At 38.3% G+C, this 26,068-nt stretch overlaps 1 protein-coding gene and 1 long non-coding RNA gene across 7 annotated transcripts in view; one reads left to right on the forward strand and one right to left on the reverse strand.

Annotated features, from left to right (window-relative positions):
* Positions 1–11,548, forward strand: part of BIRC6 (baculoviral IAP repeat containing 6) — a 174,718-nt gene extending 163,170 nt beyond the window's left edge. For all 6 annotated transcript variants that reach the window (XM_084512709.1, XM_084512713.1, XM_084512711.1 and 3 more), the window contains 4 exons: positions 981–1,058; positions 7,030–7,218; positions 9,516–9,650; positions 10,690–11,548. In XM_084512709.1, the coding sequence (XP_084368835.1) occupies positions 981–1,058; positions 7,030–7,218; positions 9,516–9,650; positions 10,690–10,869 (582 nt within the window). In that variant the 3' untranslated portion in view covers positions 10,870–11,548. The remainder of the gene's footprint in view (positions 1–980; positions 1,059–7,029; positions 7,219–9,515; positions 9,651–10,689) is intronic.
* LOC311433518 lies at positions 920–25,548 on the reverse strand. Its single transcript, XR_014690804.1, has 5 exons — positions 25,444–25,548; positions 14,412–14,548; positions 11,724–13,571; positions 10,319–10,408; positions 920–1,452 (listed from the first exon to the last, which is right to left on the reverse strand). It is a non-coding gene; the product is annotated as an uncharacterized lncRNA (long non-coding RNA).
* Positions 25,549–26,068: the final 520 nt, after the last annotated feature.

Below are 26,068 nucleotides of genomic sequence, written 5' to 3' on the forward strand. Positions count from 1 at the left end.
TAAAAAATACTAAAAGAATATTAAAAGCTGAAGAAAATTAGGGGTCCCTCCCAGCACTCCAGTCTCCTTGGTATGGTACAGTTCATTCTGAAGGTTGCAAAAACCTAACAGAAAGTCAAGCACATACCAGGGAAATGCAACTTGTATTTATACAAAAAATAAGCACACAGGAAATTTTATAAAACTACAGAAAGCTGTCTGTATGTCTGCTCTGAAGTCTAGACCCACAAAACAGCTTTGCCTGTACCAGCGTAGCATTCCTTCAGTCTTTTTTAATGCAAAAAAAATATCTGCAGACCAATGTTTTTTCTCATTTTCCACTCTTTCAAGGGTTCCCCTTGCTCACTGTTTTCAGAAGCTCTCATGTTCCTTTTGAGTTTTACAATGGGTTTTCTTTTAATGCAGACACAGAATGTAATTGAGACTGGAGAGTCATGGCGCATACTCTCCTCTAAATTTCTTCTATTTTGTCTCATTACGTTCCCTCACTTCGATTGTTCAATTTTGTGATAAGGTTGAAGGACTCTGTAGGCTTCACTGCAAAAATCCATATCGGTCATAAGAGTTAATGAATATTTTCAGTTCCTTGTTAGTCTGTGCGAAAGAGAGCACCTTTGAAATGCTTAAGCAGAATGATTTTCTTTAGAAACAATAATTACAAGTGTTAAAAAAGTATTGAAACAGGAATGTAAAAAATCAGATATTCATGATTCATTTATTTTTTGGAGCCACTAGAATCAGTAGGTTTTACTTGAAGAAAAGTAATTTAACTTGTTTTGTTCATTTATTAGCATGCTGTTTGTCCTTATCCACATTATTTTTACGTGCTTTCACTTCAAATTAGTATCATAGCAAATAACTTAATTCTAAAAGTCAAATATATGCAAAAGATTGTCCAAAAAAAAACCCTAAAACTTAATGTAGTAACTAGAACTAGTTTATTATATTTGTCTATGTTATTAATAATATCACTTTTTCAGGTGTGTTTAAGCATACTTAACACGTGGCACGGAAGGCCAGAAGAGAAATGGAATCCCCAGACGTCAAGTTTTTTGCAGGTGAGCATTTCTTTCTCTTCAGTGATCTGTCAGTCCTAAGAGTTTCTCTTCTCGTGCTTTTAAACCTGAATTTTCTTTCTCAAATAAGCATATATATAAGTCCAGAAAGTGTCCTATTGTGACATCGTTTCTGTCACTGGTAGCAGCAGTTTCATCTGAAATTGTCTAGGACATATTTTTCAAATGGACTTGAGCTTGGTCCACCTATATGTTAGGTCAACAAGCAAGGTCTGATCCAGCAGCTGTTAGTAAGAGTTGCCATCTGGAAGGTAAAAAGCTGCCACAATCAGCCTGATTTCCAAGGAGTCCAGACCATGGGAGAACAAACTCGCATCAGATTCACAAGTGAGGGTAGATGCATTTACACACTAGTCTTCAGTGAAGAGTGAAAAAACTGTGGGGAAGTTCACAAAAGTTAGATGTCGTTTAATTGTGCTATTACAGGGATGAAATTAATATGTTGCGAATGTCCAGCACTGAGTCATTCTCAGTGCCTCTTTAAGATGTTTTTTTTTTTTCTTCCTCATGTAAACGTCCTTTCATTGTACCAGCAGCTGTGATGGGATCTGTATTTACTTACGTCCAGGCAGTTATATTTAGCAGCTACAATCAGACTATACAAAACAGTAACATGAATTTGTCAGGACCTACACTGAAAACACATAATATACAAAACTTCCGGGTCATGTCCTTGTTCAAACTTTTTCTTGTATCTGCAAATGATTATGGTGCTGCAAGGTGGAGAAAAGCTGCCTCCCCCCTTCTTATATTTAGCGCTTGTATTTAACACAGGAAGTAGAATTTTTGTGACAGATATTTAATTCTCTTTCTAAGTATTGTTTATACTGCATTAGTAGTTTTCAAATTTTGCCCTTTACACATGTACTGATAACGTAACGAAATACATAGCTATTTAACACAGCATTGCAGGTGATTTTGGTATTCTGTGGCAGTAGCTACACGCTTCCAGTTTTTAACTCAGGGGATTCACCACCACAGACAAAGAAGGCTTACGTAGGCTTATCTTACCACAGAGTTTCTGTTGGAGGCATGTAATCTTAAATGATCTTTATTACCCAGAGATCCTATTGAGTTGTATTGAGACCTTGCTTTTGTAAACAGCTTCAGTAAAGCCAATCCTGAAATGTAGCAGTTCTGAAGCCTGCCGTGAGGAACATGTAGCAAGTACTGCAGTCTGATTTCACTGAACTGTTGTTTTTTTTTTAGCTCTAGTTGCACTGGATGCCATTTTATCAGTAACAGTTCTGCAAAACCTCAAAATTTGCTAGAAATTGTTTGTTTACTGCTGTAAAAATCTACAGTTCTGTCTTCTCAGAACAATGATAAATCATCAAGCCTTAGTTTGTCCTTAAAGCTCTTTGCAAGCTATGCTGGTGAAACAGCAGTGTATTCCTGTAGATCATACCTGTTATTGATGTCTGAGAAGATTTTACTCATTTTTTTTTCACCAGTGCTTTCTTCAGTTATAAACGGTTCCCTATTGTCAAGTCTTACCAGTTAGTTTCTCTAAGTTAAGGGGAGTACTGTCTTACTTGATCTTTAACTCTGGGCTTTTGATGGCAAAAGCCTATTTATGAGGAACTTCAAGATTCTGCTGAAGAGGTTGCTAGAGCAGTAAGCTTCCAAGTTGAAAGACCCAATGAGTCTTTATAAGATCAGCCGTTATCAATGTTCTTAAGATTATTATGATGGGGGGTTTTGTGACAGTTACTTTGTAACGATGTAATTGTTGTACAAACTGATCCAATTGGTTGGATGGTGCCTTGTTTGCCACCTTGTTTTTGACAGTGTGACAAGCCACTTCACATTACTTAAAATACATCCAAACAGCTATATAGTACTTGATTCTGATTGTTGGTGTGGTTGGGCAGGATTACTTTGCTAGTAACAACAAAAAATAGAGGTGTGTGCTAGCAAACTATCAACTCAGAAGCATGTAGTCATTTGATTGACTTAGTTGTCATGTGAAGCAATATCTTACTTGCTACATGGAGAAATCTGGACCTTTGGATTTCTTTTAGTTTTATCCTAAGGTGGCCAGTGGAGGTTTCTCTAGTGGGTTACGTCCCTGCCCATGGCAGGGGAGTTGGAACGAGATGATCTCTGAGGTCCCTCCCAACCCGAGCCATCCTATCATTCTATGTTCTTTCTATAGCAGGCAAAAGATCCAAGTGTGCAGAAAGCATGCTAGGTGTCTGAAAGTAGCTGGCTGGTTTTGTGTGTATTTGTAAAATAGAAATACCACCAACCCCCCCCTTTTTTTTTTTTTGAAAGACAACTTCACTGGCTGGCTACCTTAGGAGAAAACCAAAAGACATCCAGAGGTCTAAATTTCTCTTTCATTATTATTCAGTATAATGAAGACAATCCTTATGAAAACATTTAGAAAGACTGCTCTGACTGAATGCTTTAATAAAGAGCAGTGGCTTGTGGCTAGTAGTATGATAGCAGTATAGTGTATGAAGAAGCCTTGCAAGTACTTTTAAGTTTTGATGTTTTATGTAACACCTTTCTATAAAAACAGTGTTTGGGGGACAGGAGCTTTTTTTTTTTAATTTCTGTTTTGCCAGGTACTGTAGTTTTCCACAGAGCCATATAATTAGCATTTGGAAACGAGTGCAAAGCATAGTGCCAATTAAGATAGCTTTCACAGGTATAACAGATGCAGTTATGTCTGTGAAACAGCTAAAACTCTTTAGTGAAACACAGTCTGCTGCATTTATGGTCTGCCACCAGTCCTCACTTTGGTGCTTGGCTTCTTTACATTTATGAGTCTTAGTAATCACTTCTGGAGGTCTTATAGGGTGAGTTACAGGCCAGGTTCACTCTTGTAGATTAGAGTGATGGTTTTGTGGCTCTGAAAGCTGATTTCATTTTTCTTCAAGACTTTTAGATAGCCTTGGCACACCAGAAAAGAAACACAGTACAGTAGGCAGGTTCTTCAAAATGTTCTTTCCAAACAGTAATCCTATTGGTCATGTCTTAAATAATGGCTATTGATTGTCCAAAGTCCACGAGGAATAAATCTGAAGAGGGTTAAAGTGTAGCTATACTATCTTCAGTAACAATCAGGGTTAAATTAGTCCAGAATTTATCAGGACATACTAAGTTATGATAATTGACTAAACAGTTCTTAATATTTTCAGTTTTATGCCATAGAAATGTGTTGGGCAATAAGCACATGCTTTAAAAAAAAAAAAAAAAAAAAAAAAGAATTTGCTGTGATGTTTTCAGGGTCCCTATATCAGTTTCTCAATTTATTCCTTGGAGCAATAATTTCATAGGACAAGGTACATTTTCAAATCCTAGAAGACTGTACAGTTTCCGTTTCCGTGTAGTAGAACTGCAAACCTGGACTTCAGCAGAAGAGATTTCAACTTGTTCAGGAATTGGCCTTAGGGAGCTGGTTGATCAGTCCCCTAATGGTTCAAGAACAGTCTACTGCAGTGTGGGGAAGTTAAGGAAGAGTGGTAAAAAGCCAGCATGGGTAAATAAGGAACTTCTGCCTAAGCTCAACTACAAAGAGGAAGTCCACAGAAGGTGTAGGAGGGGATGGGCTACATGTGAGGAATACCAAGACATTAGACAAATTTCTTGGGAGAACCAAAGCTCAGCTGGTGTTGAAAATTGCAAGGGATATAAAGAAGAAGGACTACTTGTAAGTATGTTGGCAGCAAAAGAGTCTTTAGAATGTGGTCCTGCTGCTCAATAGGACAGGAAGCCTGGAGACAAAGGACATGGAAAAGGCAGAGGTAATTGGAAGAGGTTACCTCTGAACTGTGGAAGCTTTCTGATGGCTGGTAAATCTCACCTCTGATTCAGTCTCCTTCAGAACCCTTCTAGCCAAATTTGTGAGATGTGGATTACAACATATGGTGTAAAAGGGGCTGGAGCAATGGCAAAGAGATGAGGAAAATGTAAAGAAGATGGAGCCAGACACCTCTTAACGGTGCAGAGCAACAGGAAAAGTACCCGTTGTCACAAGATGGGACATGGGAAATTTTGATCAAGTATTAGGAAAAAAATTTTCACTATGAGGGTAATCAAACACTAGGACAGATGTCCGGGAGAGATTGTGGAATTTCCATCTTTTGCTCTCCCTACAAGGGACAAGTATGATTTGGAGATCTAAGCTGTATTTCCTTACATAGTGTAATTCTCCCAAGATTCAACCTTGTAATCAAAGTTTGGAATCATAAAACTGATGTAGAAAGGTAGTAGGAAACTGCATTTTCAGTGAAATACTTTTTCTTAGATTAATGTTAGATTTGGTTGTTAGAAATCTCGTGCAGCATTTAAGTTTAAAATGCTAATGCTTTTTAGGACTTGAGATTGAAAATAACAAGAAGGCTATTGGAAGAAGTCCCCCCCACGTACTGGAAGAAAAAACACTTTGTAGCTTTTAAATAGAAAACAGCTGGAGGACTAAATAAATTGCTTGGAAAGAATCAAGTACTACATGTTTTTTCTGGCTCAAAGATTAAACTATTGTCAGACCACCCAAAATGCTCCTGCAATTAACTTTTCTGACCCAAATGAAATTGGAAAATTGGTTTAGTTTCTCATTCATTACAATTATAATATAGAGTAACAACTGCTTATTAAGGCTAAGAAAATACAATGCTGCACAGTGTCAAATTTCTCTACCATAGCTATTTTAAAATTATATATTTAAAGTATAAAACTCAGAAAAGCAACAAACTAGTTCTAGATACATGTAAAGGCCGCAGATGTCTCAAACTCCCCAGGTGTATCTGAAGTGTTGGACCTGAAGTACTCTACATGGGCTTTGCATGTGTACGTTACTCCTCTGCCTTTTAGTGTCATAAATGACTGCTTTCTTGCTGGGACCTGATTTGCGAGGAACATTTTTCTTATATTTGACTATATTTCTCTGCATTTTATTTTTTTGGTGTAATGCAAAATCGCCATGGCTGCTGCTAGTCCAGTGCATGGCAGGCAAGGGAGACAACGTGTAGCTCTCTATCTCAGCTCAAAGGGGGATGCAAGTTCACATTTCCCACTGCACAAGCATGTGCCCTTTCCATTAGGATAAAGGGCCAGATGGCCCTTCTGTGCTACAGTTAAGCCACATCAGCTACACGATTACAAACAGAAAGAGTCATGGCACCAAGAGAAACAAGAATTTGGTTCTGTGAGGTGATGGTGGGATTAACCTGGGTCATTCAACTGGTTCTTGGCTGTTGCTTTGAAATGACTTACTTGTTTGGCAGTGTCTGTGTAGTGAATAAACACGGCAGAGAGAGGAGGGAAAGCTGGAATGTTTTTATGCTGGCATTGCTACAAGAGAATCTGAGAGAATTCCGCTGTTAAGCACAGAGCAAAACTAGCTAGTTGTTGGGACACTGCCTTGGTCACTGACGTTGTGTCTATCTGATGTAAACTGTGTGTTCTGCATGTTCCAAGAAAAAGAATGACTCTTGTCATTCACATCCAAATTCACAAACTGGACTCCTAAATCAGGGGATGGCTCCCAGCTTTAAATTGTATCTAGGCTGGAAGGACAGGCAGCCCTAGAAACAGGTGCCCTGAGTTGTGTTTTTTTTTAATCTTCTGTAGTGGATATCTTACATCTACATATGCTGTGTGCTGGAAATGCCATTGTTAGCACTTTCACAAAAGGATACAATCAGAAGTCTCCTTTTAATGTTTTCTTCTGCTTATATTTGTATTTTTGTTTGTTTTTTAACTTAGTTTTGTCATTTTCTCAGTGTTTGAACTAAACATACAGTCATAGGTCTTAATTTTTAACCATGTAGTAATGATTTCAGTCTGGAAGCATGGACATTTCTTACTTGCAAGTAGTGTGTATTACAAATGACACTATTTAGTCAGAGAAGTGTTTTTGCACATGAGGTAAGCAAAATTAGGCATATTTGTAAAAAGCAAATGAGTAGCGTTTTAAATACTTATTTTTCTCTCTTAACAGGTGTTAGTGTCTGTCCAATCCCTAATACTGGTAGCAGAACCATATTTTAATGAACCAGGTTATGAACGTTCAAGAGGTACTCCAAGTGGTACCCAGAGCTCCAGAGAGTATGACGGAAATATACGACAGGCAACAGTCAAGTGGGCAATGCTCGAACAAATCAGAAATCCATCACCGTGTTTTAAGGAGGTAGGTTTTGTGAAGCTAAGTAAACTATACCTTGTTTACATCAGAATAGTCAAAGAAACTGATCTTGTAAGCATTTTTCTTGCAGTATGTTCCTTTTCACATATGCTTTATAGTACAAGCAAAGAATCATTGTTTAGTGGAGTGTGGAAAGTAATGCAGATACTTGGAAGCATGCCTTGCACAAGATGTCTGTTTTATCCTCTTTAGTCCCTGGGGCAGCTGACTGTAGAGACTGAAGTGAATAAGGATTTACCTGACTTCACAGATCCCTGGGCAATGCACAGGAACTGGGACTTCTAGGCAGAAAGCTGTAAGGAGGGCTGGCACGCAGGGCGATAAGAGGTTCCTAGGGGTTGGCTCACTCTTAACACCAGGTAGTGCCTTTTACATCCCAGTAAACGCTGTTGGATCAGCCTTACAAATGGGCATTCAGTGTCTCTTAATCAGCTTAGCTAACAGCGAGGTATTTTTCTAAGAAACGTGAATTTGAGTCAAGTATTAGGAAACACTTTGGATATGCCAAAACAATGTGAATTGGAAAAATACTTTTAAATGAATTCCAGCCTTCACATTATTCGTAAAAGGATCCATAAAAGACATCTATTCTTTGAAAATAACTGTCTTGATAAAACCAATACTAACCTTCACCCATTCACACTGCCTTAAAAATACTTGCTTAAAAGAAACTAATTTGTTTACATGCCTGAAAATGGACTAAAACTCAGACATAGTATTGTAGGATAATTTAGGAACCTCTCTCAATATCTCTAGTCCAGTTCCTTTCTCAGAGCAGGTCCAAACAGACCAAAGGAAAGAAGAGTGGAAGGTACACTAAGAGAATCTGTGTGAATATTAATGCAAACTGGGTGATCAAACATGAGTCATCTCATGGTACTACCAGCAAATAGAGAAAAATACATTTTGCTCTAGGCTATTGAAACTACAGCCATTTCTAAGTTGAGGTTGAACTTGTGTGTTTTCCATTGTTTCCTTTGCTTTCTATTGTTTTCGTACTAAAATATGGAAAAAGTAAACCTATTCTAAGATTATTCACACTGCTAAGTGTGGTATCTGAGTAAGAAAACGGTCCCCTGTCCCTTTCTGGCTGTTGATTTAAAAAAAAAATCCTTTGGGATGCAAAAAAAAAAAAAAATCCATTTAAACTACTGTGTCTTGTGGAATGAAAAAACACTTAACCTGCATTCCAGCAGTTAAATATTTTTTTCTCCAGGTGCCTTTTGGCATGTTTCTTTAGGATAGTATGATGAAATCCTCAAGATTGGGAGAAGAAATATGAAGATATGATAACTTTGAGGGAAAGTTCAAGGCTGAGATAGGTTGCTTTTGTGTTAAAAAATAGTCATACTAGCATGGAGTCTGACCTAGTGCTTTTTCAATTTATGATAATTCCAATAATGCTTCTGTGAATACGTATTCCTTATCATTATGAAAAATGGCATTTATTTTTATTGAAAAAAAGGGAGAGGGAAATTGTGCTTTAGAAAACATTACTTTTGTTTTTCCCCTGATGCAGTAGCTGAATTTGCACCCAAATGAAAATATGACTCTTGAGTATTTATCTAAGACTAGCTTGCTGTTAAGATCTTCAATTTGTTGTAGGGTTGTGCTAGGAACCCTACCAATTGGATAATCACTCACTAATATAAATGCAAAGGCATCCCAGAAGCTTAGGTCTCAAAAAGAAGTTGCATGCTTCAGTTCTTGCTACCTTTTGTCTTAACGAATCTGAGCTGTCTTCCCTTTGGTGTCTTAAATGACAAGTAGGCTCAGGGGATCTAAAGTGCCAGTCTGTGGGAGTTCTTCCAAACTCCATTAAGGATACAAGGAATGCATCCAGAATTGAGGCCTATTGTGCTTTCAATATGCAGTTTTTCTTTAGTCAAATAGCTACATTCTCTAACCTCTAGAGAGAGAGATGATTTTGTCAATTATGTTGCAATATTGGCAAGAACCCTCTGTGCTCAATAAAATTTCTTTAATTTGATTGTTTCTTCCAACAGGCAGAGTTCTAGAAAGCTATTAAGACAAAGGCAACACTAAGAAGAATTTCACAACTTTGTGTGATTTGTAGTTTGTTGGTGTTTTGTTTGCTTTTTAAACTATATAGAGGCCAACCTCCACCTCTTGGTTCAATGCTGAATTATCCCCGTAGTGTTTGGGTTTTTCTCCTTACATCCATTTAGACTCACGTTTGGTCTTGCAGGTTTTGTACTGTTAAAGTATATGGTTCTTAGATAACAACGCTATGTTCTTTCATCCTGGATCTTTCCTTGCAGGTCATCCACAAACATTTTTACTTGAAAAGAGTGGAGATCATGGCTCAGTGTGAGGAGTGGATAGCAGACATACAGCAGTACAGCAGTGACAAGCGGGTAGGCAGGACCATGTCCCATCATGCAGCAGCTCTTAAGGTGAGACTCACTTTCAGAATTTTGTTAGGTAAACCAAGATCACAACTGTTGATGACATTGAATAGCAGCTGAGTTTTATAACAACAGTGATTTAAAAACAAACAGCAACAAAAAACACTAACAACTTTAAAATGTGTAAACAAACTGAAGTTTGACAACTGTCACGAGATAAAGTGAATATGCAGGCCCCCTTTCTGGGTATTTTTTTCTACAAGATTTTTCTTTAGTTCTTATCCTACCTATTTTTCCATAAATACTTATGTAAAATATAAAGGGTTGATTTTTGTTTTAAGAATTGGCTTGCTTTTTGTTTATGATAAAATTGTTTTACAACTAATCTTCACTACAAGTAGAGCTTAATTCCTTGCCAGAAAACAAACTTTTGGGATAGATAAGCACAGTCATTAAACCATGATCCATTACTTTATGCATAATCCTTTATGTTTTATCCTGTGTCCTAAAAAGTTTTATCAATACAGTTACAACTATTTAAATGTTTTCCTCCTTCCTAGCCAAGTATTATCATTTGCATATTTTGTGTCTTCCATGTGGGCAACAGACCTATATACAAACCTTTTCATGTAATTAAAATTGTAATTTTGATTTTTTTTTTCCTTCCCTTGAGGAGTAAGAAAAATAGTTAAGATTTCTTTTTGCTATCATTATACCTTGTGTCCTTTGAATGTGACTGGTCTTCAAAATGGAGTTACTGTGAGTTACAGGAGTTACTCTGATCACAGAGCATAGATGTCAGTCAACTGCAAGAGAAATAACATAACATTTATACTGATAAACTTATTTGCTACCGTTCCGTTTGCTGCCTTGAATTTGTCCCCAGGAGCACCTGCTGGCTACTGTCACTATAAAGAAAGTATCAATCTGTAAAGGTAGAGAACTATGAGAAAAGATTATCCAAGCAGTGAAACAATACATTAAAACCCTTCCCACTTACTCCTTTTGTTGCCTTCTCTCCTCAAACATTGTGAAAGCAATGTTGTAACTTTGCTCTTCAGCACTGATTTCTTTTTTGTACATTCAGCGTCACACAGCTCAGTTGCGGGAAGAACTTCTAAAACTTCCCTGTCCTGAAGGACTGGATCCAGATACTGATGACTCCACAGAAAAATGCAGTGCCACAACAAGTTCAGAGGAGACGATGTTGCACGAACAGGTTAAACCCAGCAGCAGTAAAGATATCCCACCTGATTTCAAGTTATGAGTTGCATTGACATGGACTTTCTAGACACAAAGGCTTTGAAGCACAAGCCAAATATGTCAATATTTGTATGTAAGAAGCTAATTATGTAATAGGCAATGAAATTGAAACTATACTATGCCCTTAAGGATATACAGTTTAATTCGAGATGATCTTTTATTTACCTGTACAAGAGTGTAAACTTTTTTGTGCTTTTATTTTTCAATTGTGAGAACCACTGATTGGTATGTTTAAAAAGTTATGTATACAAGAAATGGATAAATCACTGATATATAAGGGAAACTACCTTAGGAAAGAATGTTTACTGAATGTTTATTATTTTTTTTTACTTGTAGAGTGAGGGCGGTTGTAACAAAGAATATATATTGGTCATTCTTACAGCTACTATTTAAAGTCAGAAAATTTTCACTGAATTTGATAGATTTTACGTTTGGCCATATATTCATGCTCATATTTGATTCTAAAGAAAACCTCCTGTATACTTCAATAAAAGTTAAATGGACATGATCCCTCTTTTATGATTTACTGGTACATTTTTTAAATAAACTGCCATAAAATACGTTATAGCTGAAGACTTGCACTTGTATGACTGAATTCATTACAGTCAACGTATTTAATTTTATGCTTACTAATTCTAAAATGCAGACGAAATAAATGCACATGGTTTTACCTCATGCCAAAATCTGGACTTCTGAATTCATCTTTTGTTTAGCTAATTTATGCAAACTAACAGTATTCTAAATTTCTTAAGGGCTATTCTGGAACAAAGTCTTTTCTGTTAAAATGTCTGATTTTTACGTAATAACTGTACTTTAAGTACTGACAGTGGCTAAGGACATGCCATGCAGGAATCTTACCGTGCTGTAGTTCCTACTGTACAGGCTTATTTCCAATTTGATACTGGCAGCCACGGATCCCTACCTAAAAAGAGTGAGGGATTTGGTTGATTCAATTATTGAGTCTTGCTTTTACCATAACATACATTACTATCGCTGTTCTTAATTTTTAAGTAGTCCTTGAAGGACTAAAAAGTTCATACTGGTATTACCTCAGACTAATGATCTGTTGTATTATTAATAGTATAAATCAGGCAAAAAAAAAATCTTTTTTTGTTTTCTATTTGTTCTTTGTTTATAAGTATCACGCTGGAATCTTTTCACTTTTTGTTTTACAATGTATTATTTCTAATCATTAAAAGTGGCACCAACTGAGGTCGTGTTCTTATGCTGGTGGTTAAAAGACATGCATAGTTCTGACCAAAGTACAATTTTTCTGTTTTGTTCATACGTTGTGTTATTCCAAGGCCTAACCTGATATCACATACCTTTCAAGACAGCAACTTACGCACTTCTTTGTTACTTCAGGGACTCCTCCTTAGAAAGCAAAACAAGCAGTTCTGTGCTGTTGTTACATGGGTAAGTTTATAAAACAGAGTTTATGCCACATAGTCAACATGTTAGACCTTTATCAGTGTTAAAATAGCGCTGCAGTTCTCTAGATTGGTTTTTATTTACCTACTACTACTGTACAAAGGGACTGCGGTATTCTTGTAAAGGCTCCAGAAGCAAAATTACCCACTAACTTGCAACTACATTTAAGTTGGTAGGTTCTATTAAAGCTCTTCATTTAGTACTTAAACTGCCTGCCTGCAGTACAGTCTTTTTATAAAATCCTGGCATTTGTACCAAAAAGAAACGTCCAGTATAAGATCCATCTTATACTTAAAGATGTTTTTAATCATTAAAAAAAAAACACTAAAATAAAAAATACCTAGCTTGCATTGATCAGCCATTAATAGGGCAGATAACATGATTCTATCTTTTTCTCTAGGCTGTATTTATGGGACCATAGCGATGCTAATGTGCAGTCACTGCTGTTTACATCTGCCTAATTAAACAGCTGCATGGGAAATTAAACTCTAATTTGTATCCACATACCAACTTTTTTGCTCCAGCCTTAGTGCTACAGAGCAACATTGTACCAAATTAATTCAGTGATTCAATCCTTAATAACTTGCAAATATGTGAGTAAACTGTAACCCTGACAACAGATGCCAAATAGGTATTTTCAGATATATTTTATTTTTTTTTTTAGGTATAACACAGTGTTAGCTACATTACTTTGCAGTAAAAGCTTTCTAAATTCTGCAGCATGTTGACAAAAGACATGGCTAGTTCTCATACCTCTCAAAACATCAATTTAGGTACTTCTGTGTTACTTCAGGCAATCCTTAAAAAGCAAAACAAGCATTTTTTTTTTAATCATTTATCATCAAATTCAGTAGAAACCTGTACTGAGAGGTCACAATTTCTAACCATCACACTGAACTCTGTTTTTATTATGTTTTCTTCTAGAAACTCTTTTTTAAAAAATAAACAATATTTTCAAAAGCACAAAAGGCAGCAAACTGCTAATTGGAGCCTTATGGAATTTTTCCGCTTGTTTTGGTACTACCACAGGCCCAAGATCCACCACAATCTACCAAAGAGGGAGCAGCGCAACAGCTACCCGTGAGATCCCACACGCTGTGAGAGCAAACCAGTCATTACAGTCATCTCTACACATAAACAACTTCTATTTTGTAGCAGTAAACACGGTACAATTTGCATACAGACATGAACGCTACCTCTGACAGATGTATTTCCTTCGAATGGAAGGTGTGCTCTAACCGCATGGCTTAATGCTCCTCTGTAATTCTACCACACCTGTGTAAAAAGGAAATAAAAAAAAATCCAGAGACAAAACCCAGCAAAAGATAAACATAAGAATGCTGTGGACAACTTCCCATTTCACTCCAATAATTACACTTCAGATGTTTAGGTACTAAGAAAATAAAGTATGTGTGAATATAACCTGTCTGGGTCTATGTCAGCCTGTGCAGTGGCGTTGCTTGGTTTTCCTGTTGCTTTTTGTGCTCTCAGCCTCTCACATAAGTTCTGGGTAGTGATTGTGCACTCGTACCAGCCTGTTAAGGAGATGACTATGCAGGAGGTAAAAATTATTCCAGCACAGGTAAAGCACTGGACTACTGATAGCAGGTAGAGAGCTTAAATGTGGGCCTGTCATCAGAACTGTAGTTGAATAGTGATCTATTAAACAGCAGAAAAGCTTCAATTCTTTATTTGGAAAAAATAAGGAAGCTCCAACACAATACAGTAAAGAAATATACCAAGCAGAGGTTAAATTGGCTAAAACCATCATAAATAGTGTAGTATATCAAATAGAGCCCTCAGGTTCTGGCAGGAACCACAATGTTCGGAAAACATGGCTCCAAAACAGTATTTTGCTGTTTTATGCTGTGCAATTTATACATAGGATGCTTATTAGGGGAGCTTTTCTTCCCCAGCATTTCTGCTGTTACATAAACCATGTTCTATTTTACATCCTCAGGCAAATGACTCGATAGGCAAATGGCCATATTATTAATTTACTTTGTTTACCTGTAAGTATCTGAACAAAAATCCAGCTGACCTACATTTAAGCCAGGACTATGCTGTGTTACGCCATTCCCTCTAAAGAAAAGTTATTTAGGCTTAGTTTTTTACCTGGAGTTGCTCTGGCTTGTCTTTCATTTTCTCCTCGACACTGCCCATGTGTTAGTGGGTTTTAGAAGTGTTCTTTTCTTCTGTCCCCAGAAGCCAGTCACCATCATGTGGACTCCCCTCCCTGGACTGTCAACTCCCTATAAATAGAAATTAGAAAGATTTTTCAATGGAAAGCAAAGATTTACATTTTCCTTAACCTAAGGAACAAGTATAAGGCACATAGGCCATTTCAGGTATATGTACTCAATTTATTACTTTTATCACACGTATATGCATGTATATACTTATACCTACGTTACGTTAGGGAGTTATTTGTGATCGAAAAGCACTTTTCTGAGCATTTTCCCTCTCTTTTCCCATAAATGCTCATAACATAAGGAGGAAGGCACAGACATTTATAGTGGAACAGGAGCTTTCTGAAGTATGGTAAGCTGAATGTTGTAAAAGTAGTTTCCACATTTACTAAAACAAATGACAGGTAAAAACATTTCATTTTCCTGAGATTTTGTTGGTGCTGCTGTTTTATTCTCTGGAACACAGGTGTAGAAAATACAATATCTACTCACTGAATTACTACAGTAAAGCTCCAAAATAATCTCACCTCTGCCTCTGTTTCTGATAAGGGCCCAAAGAAAACAAGTTGCAATATACAATGCTCTATCTCGATTAAGAGGGTTCTGCATATCGTTACCTGTCATCTTTACAGGCAATAACCTCTAATCTTCTATGCTTCTTGCCTCAGAAGCAACTTTTTGGTCTTTGATAAGTGCTAACCTGGTCTACTCACCTCTCTAGCTATATTCATACTACTCCTTTACATTAAAATTATGCATACTATCTGTATCATTTAATATGATGATCTCATCCTCAAATGTCTAGATAGAGTATTAATGCTAGAGCTGGTAACATTTCTGTAACTCATACAGCAAAAGCTTTTATTTAAGGCTGTCCAGGTAAAAATCTGGAAAGGAAAGAGACAGATTCCTGTTTCTGATGATAACTGAATTAATTTCAGGAACCAGTGCAACAGAGCCCTAAGAAAAATCTCCAAGGAGTAAGAGAAACACAAGTTTTTGTCACCCTCTAAGACATTCAGAAATGAGGTAACCACGGTGAGACTTGCACACAAGTTAAATCTTGACAACAATGCTCAAACCTATACCAAATATATGTTTACAAAAATAAACAAGCAGGTTCATCTGCTGAGGTTGCTAGAGCAATGAGTCAGACGTGTTTTTACATGAGGAACAAAATTAAAACTCATCAGGAATGGCAGAACTGACATTCCGAAAACCTTCAAAGCCATTTGCACTTCTCACTGGTTCTCAAAGCTCCCATAGCTCCCTGTGTTACGGTATAAAAACCTGGGCGTGCTGCCCTGTTCCCAGTGTTGTGCTCCATGCTTGCACCTTAAGGACCTGATGCATTTTTTTCCTATTTGCCCTGGACCTCCACTCATCGTTCTCTTCCTCTCCTCCAGCCCCAGCCCTGCAGCTACGCACCAAGCCTTCAGTGGTTCTTGAACTCTTTGCACAAAGCTCTATGGCTATAAAGCAACCAGATCCCACGCCCCCAACAGCAAACAGAGGAACACAGATTTAAAAAATAAATAAATAAAATAAAAATTAAAAGTATCCCCCCAATGAGAAAATTAAAGAAAACTAAAATCTCATAATTAAAAAAAAAAAAAATCCCTTTACCATCATTATAGAATGCCTCTGTTGCTTCATTAAGCATTTTCTCATTTAGCAGAGCAAATGGGAAAAGCATGTGGTCTGTTTTTTTTTCTTTTTTTCCCCATTTTTTCCATTATCTTTCAGATATTTAAACAAGTGTGTGATTCAGGAAAAAAAAAAAAAAAAAAAAAAAAAAAGAAAAAGTCTAACAACCTGCTCCTAGATAATTATTTAGAAGTCTCCAGAACTTCAGTTCTCTCATCTTGATATTACAGGCTAGTTTTCAGATACTGGAAACCTTTGCCCTTAACGTAAATTAACAATAACCATAGCGATGGTAACTTCCTGGCCAGCACACTTTCCGTCTGTCCAATTTCCTTTGTCAGAAACCACGGATAATAATTATTATTTCCACAGTTCAGTTTTAAGCTGGCTACGAGAAGGCAGCAATGAGCTGGACACCTCACAGCCATAGGGCTGCAGTCTTAGCAGCACAACTCAGCCTGGAGCATGAGGGCACGTCTTCAGCACTGCATGAGGGGTACCAGCACGGTTTGTTTAGGACATAACGAGGCCATCATCATTACACACACACAGCCAGCCTAGCCAAGGCTGGGCCTTCTCATCCCGGCTCTAGCTCCAGTTCAAGCTCTCCCAAAACCTTGCAGATGTTTGCTGGCAGCATACTGAGCGATGGTTCAAGAGGAGACAGAGGTGGCACGGCACATCAAAGACCAGCAGCCAACAGCAGGACTGCTGAAAAGGAAAGGGAAGCTCCAACAACTGGAGGCGTCCTCTCTGCTCCCAGGTTGTCACCGCAAATCTCTGCTGGGTTTTCAGGCAGTTTCAGTGAAATTTGTTGCAAAATACAAAATACAAAATTCACAGGGGCTGGTCCCCAGATCAGCAGCAGTCACACGAGAAATCATCCAACCATCTGGCTGGCTGAATTTTGCCATAGCATGTGGGATTCTGGATAAGTCCCAGAGCATTGCAGAAACCTCAGACCAGGAAAAAAAATAAGTTCTTCTGGATATAATTCAACACATCTCCTGTCTGCCTCTTGGTCACTGAAGGCAACAGAGTGTGCAGCCAGGTCGCCCGCTCTGAAACACCTGCTGCCATGTGGCTCCCTGGGAGGTTTTAAGCATTAGCAACATGATGGGTTTAATAGAGACCAGCTGATTCACGTGGCAGAACAGGGAAGGCAAGGGGGGGAAATTAGATCCAAGTGATTATTTAGCTCAATACAGACTTCACTCTGGCTTAAAAAACAAACAACAAAAAAAAATAAACCAATAAACCTACACATATACACTCAGTCACAAACAATTGCTGTTGATGAAGCAAATGGAGACCGAAACAAAGGTACTTGAGAACAAAATACCTGCTTGTATCTGCACTGCCTACAGATGTGTTAAACCTCCTTCCACTCTTTTCTAGCTATTCCTCTAAGGAAATCATTCTCATTAGAAAACAAATAGCCAGATGAACAAGTGACACATAGTAGGGAACTGAACATCAATAACCAGAATCAGAGGAGAACCCAAGCCATTTAAACAAAGAATAGGAGAACAGAACATGGCTCTTGATAAACAGCTATGTAATTCAGGAAAGATGTCTTATCCTGTAGAGCTCTCAGAAGTCCACTTCGCTGGCAGAAATCAGTGAAAGGCAGCACTGAAATTCCAGATTGGACAGAGAGAAATGCAATAGCATCCTGTATTACTGGAGGTTTTAATGCAAGACATGGATTACTCATCTGAATAACAGAGATGCTACGCTTCCTTGTAGTTGCATGCTGCCTCTGATAATGCTGTCTTCCTGAAAATGGCAGTCTGACTTGTGTGAGTGTGGTTTTATTACTTTAAATACACTTTTGCTTTTACTTGCAAATGCATTTTCAGAATGCAACAGCAAGTGATTTTCCATTGCCAGGCGTGCCCTCAAAGACAGCTGCCCAGTCAGTGTCACAAAGGACAAACTATGACAGTAAATTCATCCAGTTCTCATTTTCCCCTGCTAGTTCATTTTCCACATTTCACCACGCTGACCTTCTACGCATCAAAGCTCCACTGAGGCGCAAGGAGAGCACTCGGTGCCCTGGCATTCATTGCACCCTGTGACCTACCCGTCACAATCTGGGGTCCCACAGCAAAGCGTGAGCTGTTGTACAGAAATGTTCTACATCCGTTCCCAAATACTACATCCTGTGACTGATGAAGGGTTTCCATGCAGAATGAACTGCCAGAGGTTTGCCTCAACCTTTGCTTTCTTTTTATCAGACTGAACTCATGCCATAAGCCTTCTGGAGGAAACACCACTATTTACATTTTTCCTAAGCGTAAATATTCCCATGGTTAAAAAGCTTTTGCCTTCAAGTCCTTGGTTTTTCAGTTAGCATATGGAAAGAAAATGCTTTATTTTAACACTTTAATTCAAGATCAAAAAATTGACTGGTGGCTGAAAAAGCAGGAGAGTTTTTCTCAACCTGGCCATAAACCAGATAAAATGGCAAGTTCTAACTCTAGAAATCTTTAGGCCATAGCCCCCCATTTTCAAACACACTGTCACTTAAACACACAAGTATTTCAAGGGTATATTCAAAAGCATTTAAGCAAATTGGGCTTACCTATTTGTTTCCTTTAGCATAGTTCACTTTCACACTTAGCAATGTGGAAACTACTCTTTCTACAGCAGGGGAACTACCCGAAATCCCTTTCAAATCAATCAACTCTGCACAAAAGACAATTGCCAATCACACAATTATCACTTTGCAAAGCTTACTAAAACAGACTGATTTTCTTCCATCACGTACCTAAGAATACCACAGAGCAATTAAGCAGAGAAAGCTCCCTGGGCAGTTTCAACATACATCCTCCACCGGGAGGAAACACACTGCAGTAATTTTTCTTTTTGTGTGAACGTTCATACAGCTACCAGATTGAGTGCAAACAAGAAATATTAACCCTTAAGAACTTTTAATCTTCAGGCTAGAGTCCTTCATAGCAATGAAAAATCTTTCTGCTCCCAGGAGCTTATTTGCACAGATAAAATAGAAACCAATTCTCTTACCTAAAAATGCTCTTTTTCAGCACAATGCCAAGAAACTGACAGAACATACAATACTTCCAGAGGTTTTACTCAGCATCATTTTCTCGTCCTAGCTTACGCCTTTGTATTTAACTTGTTATTTATATAACATTAAGGAAGAAGACAGGTCTGTGTGAAGGTAATAAAAATGTTACAAGTGCCATTTTAAGGTACATATTAGGAAAGATGATTTGCTCTGTTTTGTTTTTGTTTTGTTAGAAAACAATTTTGCCATTCACGTGGCCATCCTGTATACCAAGTCCTCTGCCCAAAGCCAATTGGATCATAGAATCATAGAAACGATGACCAGGAGGGAAGGCCAGAGGTGACTGCCTGCTCTTCCCCAGCCTGAGCATTCAGCTCCCTCAATGACTGTTCACGGCGTATGTGATGGAAGTCCCCTACAATCCTCAGCCCTGAAAATTTAGGCTCTGCTTCAAGCTTATTGCTTTCTCCCTTTTGTCTCTAGTCCCAGTTACGTAGCAATGTTACTATGGATACCCCAGATTTAGAGCTTACTCCAGTTACAAGATGGAATCTGAACATTTTAATGTACTCAAAACCCAAACCATTTTACAATAGGTGAAGAAAACAGGGAGGAAAACTGAGTAAAGGTCATGTGTCGCTTTACAAAGGCTAGCCACTTCCAGTTTCTCTCATAGTTTCAGTAAAACCATTAATCATAATAAACTCATTTTGTCTAAAAGCAGAGGTAATACATTTTTCCATGTAAATCACTTCATTGCCATGACAGAATGATGTCAGAGAGTCTAAATAGGTGATCTAATAAATTTTCCTTTTGGAACATTGTTTAGCACTAAAGGTTACAGCAGGGAGGGGCGGAAAGCAAGGGACATGATTGATGTCAGCTGCTGGTGAGAAAAATTTCATTTTAATTTTCATAGAACGGACCTAAATATTATATTGACATAGGAACACTGTTATAGACTGGGGAAATATATAACTATAACAATATTGGAGCAGTGAGAACCCAAGACCTTTCTAGAACAAAATTATTCTTATAAAAACAATTGGAATATTTATAAAAAACAATTGGAATAAAAATTAACTCTAAATTGTTTAATATCATTCAGCTGTTTAAGGGCTATTTTTGAGCAGTAATTCTGCAGTTCATGTTTACCATTTGTGCACATATATATTAGTTAAACATTATTTATAACTAAAATTAGCTCTGCCTCTAGTTTGGCTATGTGCACAAAAATTTTTCACTAATGAGTAGTACAGGAGAGAAACAGCATTTTATCCCCCCCAACAACAACCAACAATAAAAATAAATGAATGTGCATGAATTGCAGTTTATACTTTTAAAACTGTGACTATTTAGTGAAATCCTGCAGTAGCATGGGAGAACAAATACATATAGCCTCATGGAGATGGAAGGACTGTGGCAAAACCTAAAAATCAAAGCTGCTCATCCCAATTTCTTTGTATCAAATCTCCCCGAGTCAAGCTTTGGAAGAAATTACTGATTTTGGTTTGATACAAACTATTTTTTTCTATGTGTTCTTTTTTTTTTTTCACTTTACTTGAGTAACCAAATGGGAAAATAGAGGAAAAACTGTGTTTTATGTAGCCTTAATCCCTGCTCTTTACTGCAGCAGTGGGCATACTCAACAATCACAGCCCCGCTGGGTAAAGAACAGCAATTCTTCTCTTTCCACACAGTCGATCTAATGAGAGGTGCACTGCAGCCCACGCAGACTGGCTGCAATGAGAGAATCAAATCCCCTTTAAAACAGCTATTTCATATACAGATGAAATAGCAAACTGGATAACCCCTCAGCATTTATCCAGCTGTTAAAATGTGTTTCACCACCTCTAATGAGCGCTGTGGCTGCAGGGCTGGTGCTCTATCTGCTTCCCAGTCTGCTCCTTTAAGGCCAGCTTTTTGCACAGAGGACACTCACATCTTCTCTTACAAATCAGACACCACAAAGAAACAAATACCATTCTCCACCACAACTAATCTGGGCAAGAGAGAACACTTAAAAATATGCATTGGTTGGTTATTTGTTTGTTTTCACATTTAAATTATACTTCAACACCTGACTCCAAAAGAGAAGCAGTTTTGTCAGGGCTGTTTATTTCTGTTAAATGCTTAGGAAGGACTGATATTTAAGACAAATGCCAAAATTGTCCATTTCATCCATCCACGTCCATCTCATTTCAAGAAATCATTGCTGTGGAAATGGCAATGGCCCCACTCCTCCTCACTTCAGAGCTGCACTCCTACAGCTGAGCTGCCAGAGGAGCTCTGGTGCCCATCTCCCCTCTGCCACCACCGATGGTGGGATCCCCAGCCTGGCAAGACGCTGCCTGTACAAAGAGAAACCTGCCAGGAACCGGAGCCTGCCAAGGAAAAGCTCTCCTTGGCATCAGAGCAGCCTCCAAGGAAGGGACAGGGGAGTGCAGGTGGAAGCAAGGCAGGTCTCACCACCCTCCCCTCCTGCCCTTTTCAGAGGCCACGAGCAGTTTGGCCAGCTCAGCTGCTCGTGCAAGTGCAGCATCAGCTCTTCTACCTTGCTGATTTTTAATCTCACTCTGTACCTGTCAGTTTCCTTCTCCATAATGTATATATAGAGAGTGAGAGGATTTTAATAGATCCTTCAAGGACTTTGATTCATTGTAAGAAGACAGTTTCTCAGTGAATTCAACCTAATCCCTTCACCAGTGATATTTATTCATTTTTATTCAGTATGGTTAGTTCACCAATTTTAAATTCCTCTAAACGCACTCTGAAATTTATATTTTGGGTAAGATGTCCTTGCACCAGGAAGACCTTAGTACATAGTAATTCTGCTTTGTTCTGATAGAGATGACGTGGTGCCTTTCCTTTTGAGGAACTCTGGTAGGTTTCATTGATTTGTCAATACTGACACGGGAGAAGGGAAAGGAAATACATTAATGCATAATATCAAGTGTTTGGGATTATCTGTAGCTGCACCTTGGTTCAAAGATGTCTTGGAGGATGCCACCTTAAATGAGAACTCAGTCAGGATCTGGGTAGAATAACTCCCCAAAACATGGTTTTTGTTGCTCAAAAGAGCCGCAACACAGCATCAGATCTGAGAAACACTGACTCAAGTATGAATTCCTCTAATAAATTTAAAACTGTAACTCACTGCTCTCGAGTGCTGTTGCCCTGTATGACTCCTTTTATCAATTCACAGATTTTTTCCATTCACTTATCTTACTTTCACTACAAAAAATATTATCAACTTTTCGAACGTTTGCATTATTTTTCCCTTCTATATTCTCTTTGCTCATGCAAAGCTTGACTTTTTTCTTTAAAAAATGGTCTCTTCTGTTAATGTGAGGGCCCCCACTTCAGACTATTTATGTAGTGTTTAGTAATTACCTCATACTCAAATACCCACTTCTCTTACTTCATGCAGCATTTTCTAGGTTAACAAAAGAACCTCACAAATTTCATGAAATCTGTTCCTTAGAAATTGTTTTTCAAGCTCTTCACCTTTCTGCCCCTCTTAAGAAGAAACTATAAAATGGAATTCAGTAATTGAGAAACAAGGATTCTCCTGAATAATATGTTAATGTAATGTTTAAGTGATAATGACAGAAGTAACACAAATGAAATGGGAAATGTGCTCAGACATTTTCCATATCACATTCAATTGCAGAACAGACCGCAGCTGCCAACCTTGTATTTTTTTTGTACTTTAAGAAAACCAAGCATTCATACTTTTGTACTCCTCAATGTTGATAAAGGCAGTTTATTTTTAAAATTCATACCGAGGGTCATTATCATCTAAAGCCACTGCTAAAAGCTGACAAATTAAACCTGCCAGCTATGGATATATTAAATTCTCCCTAATTCCCTCAACTTACTACATGCTGAAACCAATTACATTCTTTTTTAAACTCACAGTACTTTTGTGTGCCTATGTGTCTCACTTCAATCATTTTCTGTCAGATGCACTGCAGCACGCCAAAGAATACCACCAACCAATTTGCAGAAGTGTTGTATGCAGCATCTGCTGAAGTAAAATTTCTCTTTCCTCCGTTTCCACCGCCTCAGCGACTGCACTGCAGAACTGCTCCAACCACTCACCAGTCACAGGTGACAACTTACCGAGACCTCATTGGAAATCTGCAAGGATGCCATCTCCCTGTACGTGTCCTTGACCTATCAGGCTAAAATGGTCTTTATTCCAAAGCAACCAAAGAGGTCTTCTGGAGAAAAAGGTGTACACAGGGCTGTATGGGGGAGTGAGTAGGCTTCACCTGCTTGGAAAATTCTTATGGTCTCCAGTGAAATGAAGTAGACTTGAAAGCAGAAAGACAGGTGTACTTTCTTGGTCAGCCACTGATCCTCTTGCCCAGATGTTAACCTCTGCCAGCAATGCTGCCAAAACTGATCAGGCTGTTCTTATGGATACTTACATGGTATAAAATGGTACATGTAATAATTATTTTCCTCGTCAGTAACAATAATGGGTCAAACCTCTTAAATTTTCACCTGCTCCCCTTATTCACCACATCCTGAAGAAGATACCAGAGTTCTTAATACCCACATATGTAAATTGGTAGATCCTGATACCTCACACAACTACCAACATCCACTTCTATTGTCTATTTACCCTTTCCTCCACAAACTCACTCATGCTACCTTTCACATAGCATTACAGACAAAAGAAAAGAAAATCCTTCCAGGCTTGTCTGCAGTGCCACTTCTCTGTACTCTCTCTCACCAATTTTCAGTATCCACCATGACAGCTTCTGCAACATACTGATTGCATATAGACGGAGGATTTGTAGCAATTTCCATTATTTATTTATCATCCAGAGCTTTTTATTAAAAAAAAAAAAAAAAGATAAAATCAGACAAGATGCAGCTGTTCACACAGCTGGTTTCTGAAAAGAGTATTTTCTCTGCCATTTACTACATTAGCCCTCCATGGCATCTCCAAGTATGTCTTATAACCACTCTGTATTCCCATCCAAAACACTGAAAGAGTTTCTGTCAGGCCGCATAGTGCTCTAATAGGCCTTAACAGCCCTGACCAGCCTCCACCAAGGCCCCCCCACAAACCTCTCCCATGGGCTCCAATGCTCTATTTATGGCCTGACCAGAGCCACCAGCCTCCCTTGTCATGGTGTTGGTCTCCAACTCAACCACGGCCATGCCCAACCCACAGGCCTGGCTTGACCTTGGCCCTGCCGCCGTGAGCTTTCAGGGACCCTGCCCTACTCTGCCACCTGGGGGATCTCCTCAGCTCACAGGCCATAAGGAGCAGCTGGTGCTTACTGTGCCCTGACCGTCCTGGGGAAAGGACTGCAAGCCAATGCTTCTCCTCTGATTAAGATCTCTAGGCCCTATTTTAATACACTTCATTATAAACAAGGAGCTAGCTTTCTGGGTAACAGGTAAATGAAGCAGTTACTCTGCAATACTGAATTTAGACTAGTAGTTCTTGGTAAATAGGCAAACGTCTTATGCTGAGCTTGTACAGACCCTGCTGTGCCAGTCAGTGTGAGAGGCTAATCCTAATGTGGGTAAGTAACAATTCAGCTTTGGAAATTCAGAAAGGAAGGGCCTCATCCTCTGCTTTTGTGAGCTAGCAAAGCATTATTGAAATGTCCCCTATTCAAAAGACTATCCACAAATAGGAAAAATTGCAAGCACTTGTTACGTGAGCACTCTTTGTTTGCAAGCAAAGCCCAAGCCAGTGGCTCTGAACCGCATGTCAACATCACAGAGAAAGCTGTTGCTGTTTCCTCACATTCAGTGAATGCAGATGAATCACTTAAGAGAAGTCATTCTTGGTTTTGATTTCATGCTGTAGCATACTCACAGCTTGAATATTATCCTGTGTTGGACTTGCCAAGTTTCTCACATTTGAAACGTACCAGCTGCCAAAATTATGCCTAAGACCAATGCCTCACACTATACAGCAATATTTATCAACAAGATGTCTCCTTCGTTTTTCATCTAGTCATTTGAAAAATAGGTCCAAGGTTCACTCACAAAAACTGTAAGAAAATTTAAAAGTAGGTACTCCACCAGAGAAATCAGGAAAATTTTTACAAGGGCAGATACCTGACTACAGCAGCACTGAAGCATTTGGTGCAAAAAAAACAGGCTACTACTGCATTAGCACAAAAAGAAGTAAGCTTTATGATTAGCATTCTTAAAATTTCTTCTATATTTTACTTTATCTTCTTAAAAAAGATGAAGTTGTGTTCATCTTCACACATTATAGAATCTGTAAATTCACACATACCTAGGGAAATCATGAAGACCATCTGTAAAAGTACTGGGACATCGTTATTTCTAGGAAGTTAGCCTTTTCCTGTGTCTCAGACTACTCTTCCATCTTGAATTGTACTGAAACACATAAATGAGGACACACGGTCTCACTTCCAGTGAATAGATAAACATCATTAGAATGATAAAATTTGGGAACAGGGATAGTGGTTTTATTTGTTCATTCATTTATTAAAAGACAGCTAACATCTTCTAGTCATATTCAGCAAATAATTTTTCTATTAATTCTGAACAGCTTTGAGATTCCCACAGTGCATCTTTTGTAGCAGCTACTTTTGGCCATGGCTGCTGCTTTTTTGCAGTATGAAGGACAAGGAGGAGAAAAGCTTGACTGGTCTCAAGCCCTTGGTGGGCTCCTTTGGAAGAGAGAGGTTCTTAGTGTCACCTACAGTCACTCTTGCCATGAAAGCTGAATTTCACATTTCTCTTGAGTTAAAATGTGAAGCCACCTACCAACTGATTTAGGAGTCCTTCAAGGCATACAAATGAATAAACTAGTAATAAAGTATTATTTATATTTACTCTTATCTATGTTTCTAAAGAAAAGCAACAGGACAATGTTTTAAATTTGACTTCATCTA

Source organism: Aythya ferina (genome assembly GCF_964211825.1).
Source record: "Aythya ferina genome assembly, chromosome: 3".
NCBI classification, from domain to species: domain Eukaryota; kingdom Metazoa; phylum Chordata; class Aves; order Anseriformes; family Anatidae; genus Aythya; species Aythya ferina.